We start from the raw sequence: 18,061 nt of genomic DNA, 5'->3' as shown, positions 1-18,061 counted from the left end.
CTTCTTCTTCCGAAACCCCCTCCACATATTCTTCTAACTTGATCGTCGGAGGGGTCGGGTCGAGCTTCCCGACCCGACCCTTGTGCAGGTGCGAAGCCGGGAGACCCTGCCGGACGCGCGGACGATGAGCCCCCACCCGGAGGAGATGGCGAACCCGTCCCGATCGGACCATCGCACCGGACCGACCCCACGGGCTCGAGGCACGCCCCTGGGAGATCTCCGTCGTCCGGACCCGAACCGAGCCGCGTCTGCCCCGAGGTCACGGCTCAAAGTTGTTTCCCGCAACACATGGCATATCCAATAAAATTTCCTTTCTCTAATCTTATCTTGCCCACAGATATGGTGGTCAGAGGATGGGCCAAGTGTTATAAGATTGCTGTGGGATCAAAATCAGTGGGTCATCTGCTGCCTTCGATCCCAACCTTTACTCGCGTGTGGGTCGTCGTCAAACAGGATGAAGCTATCACCGGCGGCCGAGTCGAAAAGTAAGACGGCAGATTAATGATCATCCAAAGATTTTGATCATGAATCTTTCTATGCCTAATCTCGCTGCACTGAGGGCTGTAGTGTCGCGATCTAAAGCTGGATCGATTGGGAAGACACAAAAGCATCACAATCTGTTTAGATTATGGATATAGATCGTGCGGGTAAAAAATAAAAGTATGACAAACACTATAGTTGATCTGAGAATAAATCTATATGTTGATTCATATCCGTAATAGAGAGACGCACGTGGGTGTCGTTGATTTTTGGGAATCAGACAACAACGTGGTTGTCATTTCAAAACCGAAATCCAGTCAGTTGTCGAAAGCGGCGGACCCACCCGCTTCACGCGTCGCACTTGTCATGTATAATTAATTATTTTAAATATTTTGATCTATATATTTAAAAATATATTAATATTTTTATAATTATACGTATGAAATATCTGATCTATTTATCCTCACTTCGTTAATTTTATTAACAAAAATATAAAAATAAAAAAAAAATAATTTTAATGTTCTAATTGGTAGGGACGAATGCATCAATAATGGTGGATAGTAATACCATTAGAATTGTGGGTAACTATTATGGATGAGAAAAACGACGACGGGAGATGAGGATTGCTTGATAATTGCATCGGTATTGACATAGATATTAAGCAGCGTTGTTTTGCATATGCGTTGGTGCTGATATAGTTGTCGAGCAACATCGCTTTACACTTGCATCGACATCGACATAGATGATAGTGACTGCCACAGCATCTATGGCGAAGATGGTGGTCGCCTCGTCATTAACCCGTTAGGCGAATCACTCGACTCGAACCTGGGGTCGCTAGAGCTTTTGCCGCTCCCCTCGTTATTGTGTCACTTCCGACATGCATGAAAAGGGTGAGATGGGAGGCTCGTCGAAGTTCTACTTGGAGCAATTATCGTTGATCAGGAGGGAAAGTTCTAGAAGGTTAGCATGCGAGCAGTTGTTAAGCTCTCAACAGATGATACAACATGTGAGTCTCGGAATGTGATGCCGAGTACGTCATCATACCCATCATTGACATAGTTATCGAGTGGCCTTCATCTTTCGTCGTCGTTCATCTTATCCACAATAGTCACCCGTGATCCCCAACGGTACCATCGTCCGCCATCACTAATTAAAATATTAAAATTATATTTTTTTTATTATTTATTTTTATATTTTCATCGGTAAAACTAATGACTGAATCTAAATATTTAACTTTAGAAATATCAATATAATTTTTTAAAATATAGGAACCATAATGATAAAGATAACTAACTAAAAGAGATAATCTATACTTAGCTTATGTACTAACTAGCTAATTAGATGAGAACCAAGAAAAAATGACTTTTTTCTTTGTAACATTTAGTATCTCATGCATCAATTACATTTGTAAAGATAAAAGGGTGATACATCGAAAACCACCTAAAATATAAGATTTTTCGAACGAAATCAACCATAATAGAAGGATATACGTACGTACATGATGCAATAAAGCAACGGAGTCGGACGATGGCCGATCCCGCCTTGATCGAATCCATCACTTGCCTCACTAAAGAATCAAATAATGATACTCTCCGATCGAATGGTTAAGCAACGGAACCATTCCAATGCTCGACCTCCAATGGTTAGTTAGTTTATTATCTCTCCGACGTTGGAGTTAATTGGACTCCTCAAATCACTACATATTACATCAAATTCATAGATCCCACAAACAAACATGACCATATCGTCAAGATTTATATTTTGACCTTTCTGAAATTACTACTGCGTCTCCATCGATTCATCACTGAAAACAGATTAGAAATTACCAGTGCGATCACATCCAGCTCACAGTGGACGTGACGCATGCACACTGCACCACTGCGGTCCTCCCTCGAGACCATCAAATGGACGAGTCACAATCCATCGTCAGACGTCCTTACCCGCTCAAAAATCTCCGCCCCTTCCGCCTCGGTGTCCTCACAGCACAAACCATACGACGTCGACAACGATGATACCAGACAAAATATGTCGAATTGGAACGGCACTTTGCGTGCTGCTTCCGGTGGACTTATCCGCGTGTCGCCGCCCGTTTTGTCTTCTCCGGTTTCTTAATCGAGCGTATCCCACCGCCACCGTCCACGACGTCTGCAAACTGTCGCAAAACGCAGTTGCGTATATACACCCTCTCTCTTCCCTCGTCTTTGCTTCCCTGTAAAGAAATGAGTTCGGTCTTATCTCTTTCTGTATAGTCTCTGTTTTCGATAGCTTTGGGCTTTGTCATCTCCCCTGTACTTGTTGTTGCGTTCGAGGTTTGCTGGTTTATGGAGGACGAGTTGATTCCAGGGCTGCCGCAGGAGATCGCCCGCGAGTGTCTCATCCGCGTCCCCTTCGACGCCTTCCGCACCGTTCAGGCCGTCTGCAAGTTCTGGAAGCACGACCTCGAGTCTGCGTCCTTCCACCGCCACCGGAAGTCCGTGGGCCTTGACCGGCCGGTGGTCGTGCTTTCCCAGTCCGAGCCCGCCCCGGTCGTCGCGGCGTCCGCCAACGGCGAGAAGTCGTACCCGTCCCGGTTGCTCTACCGCCTCGCGCTTTTCGAGCCGACAACCGGCGCCTGGAGCTCGCTGCCACCGATCCCCGGGCGGCCCCACGGCCTCCCGCTGTTCTGCCAGCTGGCCGCCGTCGGGAGGGAGCTGGTGGTTGTCGGCGGGTGGGACCCTCGCACCTGGGCCGCCTCCGACGAGGTACACGTCTACGACTTGGTGTCCGGAGCCTGGCGCCGCGGTGCCCCCATGCCGGGCACACGGCGCTCCTTCTTCGCGTGCGCGGCCTCGGAGGAGCGCGCCGCGGTGTTCGTGGCCGGCGGGCACGACGAGAGCAAGAACGCGCTGCGGTCGGCGCTGGCCTACGACGTGGCGGCGGACGCGTGGATGCAGCTGCCCGACATGGCGCGGCAGCGCGACGAGTGCCGCGGGGTGTTCGCGAGCGGCTGGTTCCACGTCGTCGGGGGTTACCCCACGGAGGCGCAGGGGCAGTTCTCGCGGAGCGCGGAGACCTTCGACGTCGCCGCCTGGCGGTGGAGCGCGGTGGAGGAGGGGAGGCTGGAGGAGGCTGCGTGCCCGCGGACGTGCGTGGTGGGCGGCGACGGGAGGGTGTACATGTGCCGGCAGGCGGGGCAGGCAGTGGTGCTGGAGGAGGGCGGCGGGGCGTGGCGCCGGGTGGCGGAGCTGCCCGGTGAAGTGCGGGTGGCGCTGCAGATGGTGGCGTGGGAAGGAGGGTTCATGGTGTTGGGGTCCGGGACCCTGCGTGGGGCCCAAGTGGCCTACATCGTGGATATTGAAAGCGGGGAGGGGAAGGGGATGAAGAAGTGGCGGAAGGTTGAGTTGCAGAGGGAGTATTCCGGCCATGTCCAAGCTGGCTGCTGCTTCCACATATAATAATCACATCAATTTTAGGGTGGGGATGGGGGAGTTTCGTTTCCGTCCTCTCTCCGCATGATGTAAATTATACATACATACATGCTTTTACTTTTCTTATTTTTATTGTGATTTTTGCCATGATTTGCATGCTGATAACAAATAGATTACTACTGATCCATATGTAGCTCCTCTGGGCACTCGCGAGTTCGAAGAGACGACGAACAAAAGGACCCAAATGACTTGTTACAATAACTATTTCACTATACCAAATTAATGATTGTACAACATAAGGCTACCGTCTCCATAAAGAAGTGAAAACACAAGGAAGGTATCCTCAGGCTAGATTTGTACTGTGCTGGGAGTGTGTGTGTCTACGAGAAATATCACGGGTGATCCTGTTCTAACATGGCAAACTAACTCTAACTCGATCACACGACACATTTTGGTACCATTAAAAGACAGCAACTATGTTTACCGCGCGGGTTGTTGATAATAGTGGTTCTTTTCTTTCTTCTTGGCGGCAGCAAGCTTGGCACTCCTTGCAGCAGCTTCGACAGCTGCAGCTCTTGCGGCTGCATCCATCTCTTTATTTAATTTCTTCTTTTTCGTCGAAGCTACCTTCTTTATTTTCTCCTTGACATCAACCGCAGATGCATCTTCCTCTTCGGGTTCGGTGTTCCGATCCCGATCGGAAGGCTGTTCCTGTGGTTCTCTGGTGTCCTTGGATGATTTATCTTTCTTTGCCTTCTTTTTCTTGGAACTTTTGCTTTCTGATGGCGCAGGTGCAGGTGCATTTTCCTTTTTATCTCCATCTATACTTTGCTCCAATGCAATATGCACAAACCCAGAGTGATCATAATATAGAAGCATGCGTGATAATATTTCAATGAAAAGTATAGTGATCATGCAAAAGCTTAAGCATTACCATTTGTTTCATCTTGCACAGAATTACTATCTTCGACTGAGATACCCAGCTCAGCCAGAACTGCATTTAGTTCCGCCATTTCTTTTTTCTTCAACTCCTTTTTTGATAGTTGTCGATCTGTATCTTTGGTCGTTACCGGAGCAGGAACAGGCTTCCCGATGACAGGTTCGGTTGCGACAGGAACCTCATCTTCATGTTCAGGCTCCTCCTCTACATCAGAATCATCACCCTCGTCAAGGCCATCATCTTCACCTTCGCTTTCCTAAAGAACAAAAATAAGCTTGCTCAAATATAACCAAGTGACCGGAAAAAGCCATACATGTGAGAACGAATTACAAAAGAGATGTGAGGCAGCTCTTATTCCTATATCAAAATCATTGACCACAATCTACAAATAGCACATGAGAAGGATTGTAATAAGCAATAAAATCGGACAAACGAGAATTTCGTAAAACATATGCTCATATTGAGCACTCAGACATAGAGACAAATGCGTTTTAGAAATCGATTATCAGCATGAATCTTCAAACATACCAAATTAATTTTCCAAAATTCCTTCACCCATCATTCTAGCATCCTGTAATTTTCAGTTGAATCAACTTGTAATCTCCAAGGTCATTCTTCTAATTCTACTTACTCAGCTACAAATATTATTAATTTTAGGTCACATCACTAACATGGTAGACTTGAACAATGTAAGTGACACAGAAAGCATCACAAACAAAATTTACATCCAGACAATGAGGAAAAAATAATTGAAAATTATGTGCATAAATTTCCACATATGGAGAACAATAAAGGACATGAGTTAATTCTTAAGATCAAGGGTGAATTCTTGATGCAACTAGGAAAAGGAAACAGTTATCTATGTGGAAAAAGCACCATCATAACTCCATCTAATTACTCAGCAGAACTATTCCAATGCAGCATATTTACACATTACAACTTTCATAGCATTTAACGGCCCAAACTTGTGATATGAGGACTCTGCCAAAACTCTCTTGAAGAAGAGATGGAAAAAGCAGAAATTAGCACCTAGGAAAAGTCGTTGACAGGAATCAAAGAGAAGACAGTTGTTCAGTATAATTTTTGTGAACTAAAACATTTATGTTGTTCTTTCCACCATGATTACAAAAAATATGAAAAGAATAAAAGATTCGCCAGACTCCTATAAGAGAAATATCTTTGATTTCTCTGATATTTCAGAAGCAATCTAGTGAAAAACTGCTCATGATCTTCTTAGTTGACATTCCAATATGAAAATCTAAGTAAACAATCAAAAACATCATCAAATTCTCTTCAGATATGGAACTCTGGCCAGTAATTTATTGTAACCAATACATTAACCTAGATATTAGATTATAGAATCACTAGCAACCCGAAGTACATTTAGATTAAAGTAACTACAACATCTGCCCTTTAAAAAGAAAACAAAATTTGACTTCACTTTTAATAATCCTCCAAAAGCATGGGACGAAGTCTCACTGAGGCTGTCATATATCAGAGTAAAACAAGAGGTTCTGGATTTCTTCATCAATATCAAGGGGGTGAATTGTCATATACCTGCAAACCATTCATCAAAAAATAAAAAAATAAACCCTATTTCTTCTGAAAAATTTACCACATAGGAGATATGAACTAATGCATTTCTAGGAAAGATTATTCATTTTTTCAGTTGTTTCCACTTTCCAAAAGAAAGATACGGTTGAAGAGAGAAACCAGCCCTTGGTCAATGAAATTTGTTAAAGAAGAAAAGAAAGTCAAGCAGATGCAAAATCAAACTTTGCTTCTTCTGCAAGTAGTAGAGCCATAGAAATATGACATCAAAGATGAAACTGGAAAAAGAAAGCAACTTATCTTTTTCGGCTTCACATAGTAATAATATCTTTCGTCAAACTAAGATTTTTTATTGCCAATAAAACTCTTCTTCCATCATGCACGATGATTTCCAATTCTTAAGATTTAACTTTCTCATGACAAGTCACAGCTCTCCCATGATACTACTAACAGTGTTCATTAAAGCATCCTCCAGTATTTTTTTCCCGAGCATCTTCCAGTATTCTTTTTCAGATTCCACAATTTGTAACATTATTCCATTCCAAACAACTGATGTTCGTTGATTTGTTTCTCTGTGTCAAAGACATTTTCATGCATTAAATACTTGCTGCATTCTTAGGCAGTAAGTACATATGGATGAGCTGTTCTAGACCCTCCCAAATTCTTTTGTTCTCTTATGTATCATATTCTAAAGAAAAATATCAAATTTAAAACTGATCATCCACAGGCTCTGTTTCCTTTTCATGGCATCTCTATACCCTATTGGCCAACCAGCAAATAAGATAGACGATAATTATGGAAAGGCATCAATGTCAGACATTCATCAACCAAACAAATATTTCTGAGCCAACAAGTTTAAAATTGCATCTCAAACCATTGCCACACCAATACCATACATTTCATATTGCCCATATAAATCCTAACAAAGAAATAGGGAATCTAAAATACGCAAACCTCCTCAACCACGGCTGTGGCTTCCCTGTTCTGCCGTTGCTCCGTCGAACCCCAGACAGATTGTGGCGGGGCCGTGGTGGCGTAGTAATCGTCGTCATCGTCCACATCGGCCCAGGACTTCGCAGTCAGCGGCGTCGGCGCCCAGAACACCTGCCGCTGCTGCTCCGACTCCTTGGTCTGGTTCTTGGACGATCCCTTGCCCTTGGCTTCCGTGTCCGATTTCTTCTTCTTCTTCTTCTTCTTAAGCGTCTCTAGCGCGGCGAAGACGTTGGTGCTGCTAATCTTCAAGGCTCCATCGTCCCTCTTGCTTCCACCTCCTACCATCTCTCAAGCACTTCTCCGACACCGAGAATAATCCAGCCTACGGCTTCCCAAAGGGAGACTGAAGGAATGAGAAAAGGACTACTCTGACCTGATCTCGGAGATAAATCGACGGATTGGGTCAATCTCCTCCATATCGACGGCCCGATTGCTTCCAACAAGGAACACGAGATATCTTGCAAAATTCGAGGATCTTGGGAGGAGGGAATCGGCCGACGAGGGTGACGACGAGAGGGGTGGATAGGCGATTAGGGCATCGAAATCTAGTGCAGGTGGATCACGGGATTGGATTTAGGGTTCAGTGGAGAAGCGAAGCGATCCAGAGTGACTGCGAGCGAGCGAGAGAGAGAGAGAGTGACGAACAGACACCGATCGGTGTTGGACACAATCGATCGGCTCTCTTCCTTTTTATTTATTTAGTTATTTTATTTTATTTATTATTATTATTATTATTATTGTTATTATTGTTACGGACACAGAGGCAATGAGGTGTAGGGAGATGCCGCCCTCACGCCCACTCAGCGTCTCGATGGATGTTTCTCTCGCGGCAGGCTGTGCTGCGGTATCCACGCGCGGTGCTGACAAGCGACGGACACAACTCGACCAAATGACGAACAGGTGGTGGGCAAGCTCATATCAATTTGGCAGCGTCTCATTGATTTGGGATCGGAACAGTAACAGGCACAGATCACATCGCATGCTTCCAGAAAAACAACACCTCCGTTGCCCACAAACAATTCTTATGCAATAGTAGCAGAACTGCTGAAACAATCCATTATAATAACATTTTGTCTATATATTTACCAATTCACATTTCGAGATTGCGTAATTCTTCAGTTCGATCATGTAAATAGTTTCTTCTTCGTCGACCATATGCCCCCCAATGATAGCACACGAGGTTTTGCTGGTACCGTCAGCCTTCCCGTGCACTCCAAAGATGCACTTTGCCCCGTGTATGCACCGAAGGGCAGGCAGCTTCGTGGACTTTGCGATTCCCTGCAGCCATGTTCGTCGTCACCAGCTCTTAATCATCTTCCAAGAGAAGACCCATCGCTCGACCGAGGAGGAGTAGCATTAGCGAGTCCGCGATCGGTCAGTCGGACAGGCTGTGGGCGTGCCAACAGAGGAGCATCGACACGCACCGGCGCAGGATGTAGAGCCGCGTCCTCTGCTGCTTCACCATCGTGAGGCACCTCCGACCAAGGCCGGCGTCGTCGGTCGATCGCCGACGTGACTCCGCGCTGACGGAGCCGTAGCTGTGGCCGGGGGAAACAGCCATAGCAGGCGGAGAGGATTAGTTGAATGACGAGAAGCCAGCTCGGTTGTTTATAACGCATGCACCGAGCGACTCTCTCTCTCTCTCTCTCGAATGGCCCCATCGCCATCGTCACGTCCTAACGCTTCCGTGTGCAGGTGTGGCATGCTTTGCAAGGAACGAGAGAGATGAACATGGATTAGCCTTGTTGTTTAGCGTTGTGATAATGACTAATGATGAGATGATGTAGAGATTATGTACCCCACGATCCATAATATCGAGTCATAATGGCAACGCCATGACGTGCGTTCCACCATGGAAATATATGCCGAAGCATATAGGAGGTGAAGACAAAGACTGAGTCAGATCCAACAGTTCTTATGCCGTCTTCAGGTTAGGTATCGATCTGTATAATATTAAGGACTACGTAGCTACTCAATTGCTTTTCCTTTTAAACATGATTTGATGCCTCATCCACAATCCCATTTCTTAATCCAAAGGACAAGCTATGATGTCAGGGCCCGCAAGCTTCAATTAGTGTGATGGAGACATCCGAGAAGACGAGAAAGCGAAGCTTGTTGTACTTTTGCTTAACCACAGGGGTATCTGTACCATAAAATACTGGAAGATACTTATCATGATGGCACCTCAATCATGGATCATTGAGCAATCAGGTGATGTTTCATCTTTAGGTTGCTTCAGATCAAAGATGAATATATGGGAAGAATAATGGTACATTTGTGGATTGACAACAAAGGAATACATGTTTAGGGAGGATAATGATCCTATACACAAAAAGAAAGATGGATTATTCCATATATATCATATGGACATTGCTCGGTGGATTTGGAAGAAGAATGTGGTGCTGGCTCATCTTCTCTGGAAGTTGAACACCTTGATCGAGAAGGCGAAGACGAAAGCAAAGAGCACGGTGAAGCCGACCACTGCAACAGCCACGACGCCCAGGAAGTCATGCCGGAACCCGAAGAATCGCCTGACGTATTCCTCCACCGACTCACCACCCTCCATTGTAGTTTGGTTGTCGCCGAACTGTGAGGCAACGAGCCCATACAGCGTCCACGCCACCGGGCAAGCCCACGAGTACCATCTCCACCACACAGGGATCCTCTGCAACCAGCAAGCAGCAGCCTCGATCAGCACCTCGATTCTTGACAAGGAAGTGTGATTCGAATGGGGTTCAAGTAATACTTACAGGCCGAGGAATGAGAAAGCCGGCGAATATGTTCCAGATCGCGTAGAATGCGGTGGAGACGATGGCGGCGATGTCGCTGTTCGGCGTCATGGCCACCGCCATCATCCCGTAGAACGTGAAGTACATGAAGGTGAAGAACATGAAGAAGAGGTACCAGAAGAACTTCTCCATTGTCCACTCAAAACCAATCATACTGTAGACGATGAGTCCGTATAACACAGTCTGGAGGAAGATGTGCGGGATCTCAATCAAAACCTGCAGGGATTGGAGTAACGTGAGGAGTGAACTTGGACTAAGAACCGAAAGTTGAGTTCGTTGGAACAGAGCCAATACCTGCGCAAATGCATAAGGAAGAGCAGAGTACATCCCTGCAGCCTTCTCTCTGTAGAAGACGGTTCGCTCTACGTCGACGATCGGTTGCACAGTTTGGCCATTCTGTATCCCGATGAAGAGGACTGCAGCGTACATGGAGCCCAAGGAGTTCAACAGGTCCTGCTTCGTCGTCCTGTAAGAGTTTTATGCCATTAACGAGAGAGCTCTTCCACTGATGGATCTAAAGAGACCGAACAGAGAGACCTACACTTTCTGTCCGAGTTTCCAGAAGATTGTTCCAAATATCAAGGCGATGACAGTGGTGAAGAAAATTCTGGTGGCAGTGTAAGATGGATTTCGCCAGTATGACTTGTGCTGCTTCCACAAGCAAGCCATGCATTGTGTGAGGAAGGATTGCGAGTACTGGGTGGGAAAGAACAGGTCTTTTGAACCAGGAGGAGGAGCACTTAGTTCGCCGATCAAAGCTTTGTTTCGCCTGCAACAATTCGGACCACAGAGTGAGCACCATATCTGCTATAACACCAAATGCTATCACTACAGTTTCAGGCTTGACCTACCTGTGCAAGTCAGAGTTCTTATAGATCTCAGCGAAGTCAACGCCTAGCATTTCTTCCTGGGCCAAAGTGGTCACCTCCAACATCCATGTTGCAGGATTGTAGCCATCTTTGATCTTTCGAACCCCTTCAACTCCCTAGACAAGATTAAACACACAGCGACATTAAGTGCCAATGATACAGAAGCTCATGAAGCAGCTGTCTTCTTCTTCATGTCGTGCGAAGCAGGGCTCACCTCGAAGTAGTTGATCAAATGACATGAATTGCGCCCCAAGGGACCAACATATATTTCTTCCCCTCCTCGTTTCATCAAGAAGAGCTGCAATGTTACAGAAATAAGATGTCAATTTCCGCACACGAACATATGGAGAGATTAGACCGAACTGCAGTTGGTTTCAGTGACACTGCACCTCATCGAAAGCTTCGAAGATGTCGATGCTGGGCTGGTGGATGGTGCACACCACGGTCCTCCCTGTATCCACTGTGTTCCTCACTGTTCTCATAACAATGGCGGCAGCCCTGGCGTCCAGCCCAGAAGTCGGCTCATCCATGAAGATGATCGAGGGGTTGGCAACAAGCTCGACAGCAATGGTGAGCCTCTTGCGCTGCTCCGTCGACAGACCATTGACGCCGGGCAGTCCTACCAGCGCCCCCCGCAGCGATGTCAGCTCTACCAGCTCCATGACCTCCTCGATGAACATCTGCACCCAAATATTACGATTGAGCAATCGGTAATGTACAGAAGCGGATAAATGGATTCCTCGAAGTATAGAGGCACCTACTTTTCTTGTTTCAGCGTCTACTTCAGGAGGTAATCGAAGCCATGCGGAGTAGAGGAGAGATTCATAGACTGTAACATGGGGAGAGTGGATGTCATTCTGTTCACAGTAGCCAGAGATTCGAGCAAATGTTTCTTGTTTCTTAGGATAGCCAGATATGCAGATGTTTCCATCTATGTATCCACCGGTCTTCCTGCCGGCAAGCACGTCCATTAGGGTGGTTTTTCCTGCTCCACTTACACCCATCAGGGCTGTGAGAACTCCTGGCCTGAAAGCTCCACTGACACCCTTCAGTAGCACTAGCCGATCCTCTTCGATGCCTTTGTCTTTCATTTCCTGTCAGAGTCAAAGTGTTTAGCATCTTTAATGTTGTTTGTGCGAACATGTTTGCGAGATTACATGTTGGGGAGAAGATGAACCTGTGGCATGTCGACGGAGTATTGGATGTCGTCGAAGGTGATCGAAAGAGGAGCAAAAGGAAGCACCATCCCCTTTTTCCGGTTCTCTGTGGACGATTCATTTCTTGTGGCCCTTCCACCATCTCTCCCTGCATTTAGACACGAGTGGTCTCAGAACTTTAGCGTCGTTCTCGCTTGTTTGAGCCGTAGAATCTATCAGTAGTTCATGACCAACCTTTGGCGGCTGCAGGCAACATCTCAACACGCTCGCCAGTCCTGTTTGCCTGTTTCTCCTTCAGCTCCTCCTCAGAGATGACTGCCTGACCTTTTCCTAATGCTGCATGAATCAAGTTAGGAATTAGTATGTATGATGACACTCCTCATCAAAGATCTCAAGCTGTTCATAACTCGTAGACACTCACGATCAAGCCAGTCGAGAAAGAAAACGAAGAGGATGTTGAACAAGAAGATGTATCCAAGCAGTCCAGCCGCACCAATCCAGTACCAGTTCGAATCGACAAAGATTCCACGAGCGTGGAGGATTTGGACTCCCAATGTGTCAGGACTCTCCGTTAAATTAACCTGTGCCGAACAGAGAATTCAGTTTGAAGGAAATGCCAAGATGATCGGTGAAGATTGTTGTTTGATGCACAAAGAGAAGATCAAAGAATGAGAAAATTACCTTTTGCCAGCTGTGGCCAAGGAATTCGTTCACTGCGATGGCATTCTGAGCATACATAAGAGGAGATGACCAGTAGCCCCAAATCCACCATTTCTTGATATGATCTGCGAGGAAGGTGAGGAACAAGTAAGCACCGGTTGGTGTTGCCAAATTGGAACCGAGAGATCGTCACTGCACCGATGAGGTAAAAGATCTTTACCTCGAGATATTAGGAATCCGCCGAGAACTAAAAGAACAAGCTGTGCAAAGGATCCAAAAGTGTCTGCAACCACCATCTCCCTCCCGACAGCAGCAAGGAGCCGAAAGAGTCCAGATGCCATCTGACTGATTAAGACCAGCAGCAGATAATGTCTGAAGAACCTGCAGGACGACAATGTTTATGGCATCAAAAGATGCGACGTCGAAGACATATCCTGGAAGAAGTTGCTGCGTTTCAAGCAATCCAACCTTTCGATGTTTGGATCGAAACCGATGACATAGTACGTCATGCCAATCCACACCGCACACTCCAGAAAGGAGATGGGGATCTTCAGAATCCATGTCGGCAGCGCATAGGCCCATGAAGGGTAGAAGAGGAGGTCCCTCTGCTTGTAGAATATGGGAAGCTTTGCGATGCTCATGGCAAGCTCAGCAAACCCATTGAACAGATGCGTAACCAGCCCCAGAAACATGGCTCCTAAGAAGATAACTCCATCCTCCACCGATTTACGAGGCATCTTCGTGCGGAGGAAGACCGTCATCGCGATCGTTCCAAGAATTATAAGCTGTTCACAGGACAAAAGGAATCAGGCAAGGCTTCAGATCGGTAGAACTGTGGTGTTGTCATCATGGCTATGCGATTACTCACCTGCACCACTTTGAAGATGTAAACGAAGGAGTTGCGCTTCATCAGCAGCCACTCCCTCGAAATGGAAGCTTTGAGCAGCTCCGTCTTGCTAATCCCGTACTTTGTGGTGGTCAGCGCGGCAGGGTGGTTTCGTTTCCTATCGAACGGCACGCTGAGCTCTTCCCCGAGCTTGCGGCCGACATGGAACGTCTGAAACGCTTCTGCGAACTCGTTGACTGAAACGTACCTATAAGGCTCGTCTTCGATTGACCAGTACTGGTGCTGATCCTTTCTTGAGGTGACCTGTTCATCCGAAGAGTCATCAGCATCGAATCATCGATGAAATCGCGCCCAAACAGGAGTGAATTAATTGCTACTTACTTCCTGCAAGAAGTCTGCAACACCTTTCCTTTCGGGACACCTGAAACCCATCTTTTCGAAGAACTCGAGGACATTCTCGCGCGGACCCTGGTAGACGATTTGCCCCTCGGACAGGAGAATGATGTCGTCGAACAGGTCGTACGTCTCGGGAGCTGGCTGAAGCAATGCAATGAGGGCAGTTCCTCCGAGGATGTGAACGGATTGGCGCAGGGAGTTGACGATCTGGTAGGTGGTGGAGCTGTCGAGACCAGTGGAGATCTCATCCATGAAAAGCGCCTTGGCCGGTCCAACAAGCATCTCACCTGCAACACAACCACGAGAGGGGCTTTACTCATGTGTTTGCTCTTCCTCTTGTCCCCGTGTTTGATTCTTCTCACTAGAATTTACCTGTCGTCACGCGCTTCTTCTGTCCACCAGAAATCCCCCTTATCATTGCATCTCCTACCATCGTATCGGCGCATATTTCCAGACCCAGGATCTGTGAAACAAGAAATTAGCTTCTCTTCTCTGCCTCGATGTAATCCGATTTGCATTAGTATCATCTTGTTCTTTGTAATGGAACATACCTTGAGAATATAATCTGTGATCACACTCTCCTGGCCTTCAACGGATATAGCCTGTAGGCATCGCAAATCACGCTCAGCAAACGAAGGATGATAATTCTGGAGGTATTAGTTTCTTGTGTCACCATATCAAGATCGACTGAGCGGGTTTCTTACCTTCATGTAGACATCTATGTCAGGATCTGGCTTGATGTTTGCTTCCTTTTCTCTTCTCGACAGCTCTGTCAACATGTCTGCAGCGCAGTACGCAACTCATAAGTTCTCTGTTCTTCACAAAAACGTTAGCCAAAATATTCTCTTCTTGACCTACCATAGCGAGTTCCGACTCCCTGGCATCTCGCAGAGAAATTCAAAGTCTCTCTCACCGTCATCTCCCCTATGTGAAGATCATGCTGCCCGATATAAGCTGAGGTCCTCTGAGGCACAAACTCATCCATGTCATGACCATTGTAAGTCAGTCTTCCAGATTCCTGATATGGGCAGATGATCCACTCTGTTAGAATGACTCGTTGATGTTTTAGCAATCTACCTTCGGTTCTAATCATGTTTTTGTTATGTTACCTTCAGAGTTGAATCAAGCTTTCCTGCCAGAGCTAACAACAGGGTAGTCTTCCCAGAGCCCGGGGGTCCTAAGAGCAGAGTCATTCTGGATCATACAGAAGCATGTCAAGCTGTGTGGGAACTCGGAGAATTTGTGAAGATGGTGGATAATCTAGTTTGTGGATCTCTTTTTCTTACCTGCAAGGTCTAATGATCCCACTGATGTCGTGAAGGATCGATAGCGGCCTCTTTCCGCTTGGAACCATATGAAGGTAACTCAGCACATCCTTCATTCGCAGAAGCCAGAAACAGATTCAGAAAACACTACACAAGCAGTATCGAAATTTTCTTGTTGGAAGTCTGAATTACCGCGATCTTGTTGTAGAAGAAGTTGAAGAAGGTTGGAACGCCACGGTTCCCCACGTAGGCTTCTGCATCAACAGTGAGATGCTCGAACCTGACCTCGATCGTTGGGTTGTCGATGCCAACTCTGCAGGAGGGATATGGATATCAATCAACGCCAGCACCATTACATGTAAGAAGACTACAAACCGAAGCAGAAGCTCACCTCTCCATTCGATTCCGAAGCTTGAGAAGAAACCTCTCGTTGTCCTCCTCGGCGGTCCTCACTAACCTCTCCAGCAATTTCTTCCGGTCCTGCATGCCAAGATCCTGAATGTCCACTTCCTGCTTGTCTCCGGCTTCTCCTGTCATGATCCCCTTCCTCATGCGGTCGTAGGTGGGCAGCTTCTCGAGCGCCGCCCACTTCAAGGCCTCCTCGTCATCTTCGTCCCGACCCGACCTCCCGAAGACGTCGGCAGAAGAAGTTCGCCACGAGGAGACCGACCGCCGTATGCTCCCTCTCATGCTCCCCCCGATGCTTCCCAACCTGTAGTTGCTATCCATGCTTTCGATCTCAGACTACCTCACCTAGCAGCTCCACCGAAAGCTCTACAATCGGCACCGGGATAGCACAGGCCGCAGTGTTTATCTCGGAGACGTGGTTTCCCTATGAACAGCCGGACATGGACGTCCTATCTTCCCTCCTTCTGGCGGAGAGATTTCAATGGTACAGGTGGGTCTGTTAGCAGTGAAGACAATGGCCGTGCTCTGGGGGTCTAAATACGGGTTGTGATGATGGCATCAAGTCCAAAACTCTCAAGCCAATGGCGAGAAGAAGTCATCGACGAAGCTTCCCGGGTCAACTGTAGCACGTCTACGTTGACCGTTGAGGTTTGAATCCGAGCAATCCGACGGCACCACTCGCAAGTCCTCGGTCGCTCCATTAAAGCCGAAGCCATCCTTGGTCAAAGTGACCGGAAGAAATCATGAACGCTGCCATTTCACCAAACAGTTTTAACTCTAATCATCGTGAGTGGATTCTGCCGTATGAATCACTCCGGGCTGCTGTTTCCAGATGCTAGCGTACGAGAGCCGCAACAGAGCACCCAAATGGTCTTCGCGGACGGAAGAGAGAGACAAGAATGAGTAAAACCTTTCGGCATTTAGTCTCTGTCAGCCTGCCGTTCTTTAATTGCTCTATTATTTCTGACATCCACAGGTCAATGATCATGGAAATGACTCCACTGCTCTTGCTTGCTTGGCATCAACTCTAAAGAATCTCTGCACTGTGCTTGGAACTTTGGGTTCGGCTACGATTCATGTGGAATACTTGAAGAACCAGCATCTTTATGAACCTGTTTAATTCAAAAAATAATCATGTTTAGAAGGATGTCGACATGTTATTTGCAATTCAATTCGCACTTCTGTTTTCTCCTGCTAAAAGTCAATTTCGGCCTTCTGACATCGACCCAATAGTTCAGAGGCAGCTCAACCACATGCTGCCGGCTCATAAATATGGCCGTATATAATAATCAGAAACTAGTCTATCTATTTAATTATTCACATTGTCTACAGTTAGCTATCTTTTTCATTGTTTGAGAAAAGTTTGATGGGGTCGATTTGAATAATTATATTCTCATTATTTACTGTCCAAAGCGCATCTCTCGATCACGGCCCTCCGAATCCAATCTCTGATCTGTGCGTCCACCGTAACGCACAAGGCACGGCAGACGTGGTCACGGGTCTCAGTTAGCTCAGGAGTCCTGCGACGCTTTTGACCCGATCACGTGCATCCGATCCGGATCGGACGGCTTCGGTGGCGTCTTCTGATGGCCGCATCTCGCGGGTCGCGGTTGCGATCTCAAGCATCGACTTGGACCGGGTCCTAAGCCACCCGGTCTGTTGACCGTTCCATCCAGCATTGGAGAAAAGACGAGGTTTTGGAGCTTTCATCTTCTTCCTCCGTGGGCTTGTTTTGCTCCTAAGCCACCCAGTGCTGACACGAAGATGATGGAGGTCAAAAGGTTCTTTTTCCATTTCTGACCTATTCTCTAGATTTGCTCTGAGAGCTTAAGCAACAACTCAACAGTGATACACGGTGGAGGATCAGGTCCTAGTTTTGCATGCAGCAGCATATAATTAGGTTCCCTAATAATATTATCATCCTGGCATTTGGACCTAAACTTAGCTGCCTGTGATTCTAAACTTTCCATGTTCTCAGTGCCATCACTAAGACTTGCTTAGCAGAGACTATGTCAACTTCACATCGTAATCTAGCTGAATCAGTCTGTAACTGGTCTTCGATCATCTAGGCAGAGAAGATAGCCTATCTCAGCAATGCCTTTTGCTGTGTTTAGTGATAACATCATGAAGGGGTAGCACTCTGCTATAAGTAGGACCATATGATTAAACTGAACTCTCTTCTGAAGACATCTAATGCTTGGAACTGAAGCATTGACTTTCTATATTATGTGCATGGTTGAGAAATTTTGTGAAGGAGATAGTCAAGCAATCTATAATACTACAGAATTCTCAAGAATTG

At 46.6% G+C, this 18,061-nt stretch overlaps 3 protein-coding genes across 3 annotated transcripts; 1 reads left to right on the top strand and 2 right to left on the bottom strand.

Annotated features, from left to right (window-relative positions):
* Positions 1 to 2,381: 2,381 nt before the first annotated feature.
* LOC103984079 (F-box/kelch-repeat protein At1g15670-like) lies at positions 2,382 to 4,019 on the top strand. The gene has a single exon (XM_009401500.3). It carries the CDS (start codon positions 2,802 to 2,804, stop codon positions 3,912 to 3,914), a length of 1,113 nt encoding a protein of 370 aa, XP_009399775.2. The 5' UTR covers positions 2,382 to 2,801; the 3' UTR covers positions 3,915 to 4,019.
* Positions 4,020 to 4,136: 117 nt separating this feature from the next.
* LOC103984078 (uncharacterized) lies at positions 4,137 to 8,008 on the bottom strand. Its single transcript, XM_009401499.3, has 3 exons — positions 7,333 to 8,008; positions 4,822 to 5,083; positions 4,137 to 4,708 (listed from the first exon to the last, which is right to left on the bottom strand). The coding sequence occupies exons 1-3, from the start codon at positions 7,654 to 7,656 to the stop codon at positions 4,368 to 4,370; spliced, it is 927 nt and encodes a 308-aa protein (XP_009399774.2). The 5' UTR covers positions 7,657 to 8,008; the 3' UTR covers positions 4,137 to 4,367.
* A 1,593-nt stretch (positions 8,009 to 9,601) lies between these two features.
* LOC103984077 (ABC transporter G family member 39) lies at positions 9,602 to 16,497 on the bottom strand. The gene is made up of 24 exons (XM_009401497.3): positions 15,746 to 16,497; positions 15,547 to 15,667; positions 15,376 to 15,464; positions 15,199 to 15,283; positions 14,948 to 15,107; positions 14,794 to 14,870; positions 14,641 to 14,691; positions 14,462 to 14,552; positions 14,075 to 14,376; positions 13,715 to 13,996; positions 13,315 to 13,631; positions 13,067 to 13,227; positions 12,868 to 12,971; positions 12,608 to 12,767; positions 12,421 to 12,522; positions 12,207 to 12,334; positions 11,791 to 12,123; positions 11,419 to 11,709; positions 11,244 to 11,327; positions 11,012 to 11,145; positions 10,702 to 10,929; positions 10,455 to 10,626; positions 10,122 to 10,376; positions 9,602 to 10,036 (listed from the first exon to the last, which is right to left on the bottom strand). The coding sequence occupies exons 1-24, from the start codon at positions 16,081 to 16,083 to the stop codon at positions 9,779 to 9,781; spliced, it is 4,323 nt and encodes a 1,440-aa protein (XP_009399772.2). The 5' UTR covers positions 16,084 to 16,497; the 3' UTR covers positions 9,602 to 9,778.
* Positions 16,498 to 18,061: the final 1,564 nt, after the last annotated feature.

The sequence above is a fragment of the Musa acuminata genome, chromosome BXJ2-5 (assembly GCF_036884655.1).
Source record: "Musa acuminata AAA Group cultivar baxijiao chromosome BXJ2-5, Cavendish_Baxijiao_AAA, whole genome shotgun sequence".
In the NCBI taxonomy this organism is placed as follows: Eukaryota; Viridiplantae; Streptophyta; class Magnoliopsida; order Zingiberales; family Musaceae; genus Musa; species Musa acuminata.
Note: the sequence above shows the minus strand (reverse complement) of the source record. Positions and strands in the feature narration are given on the sequence as shown.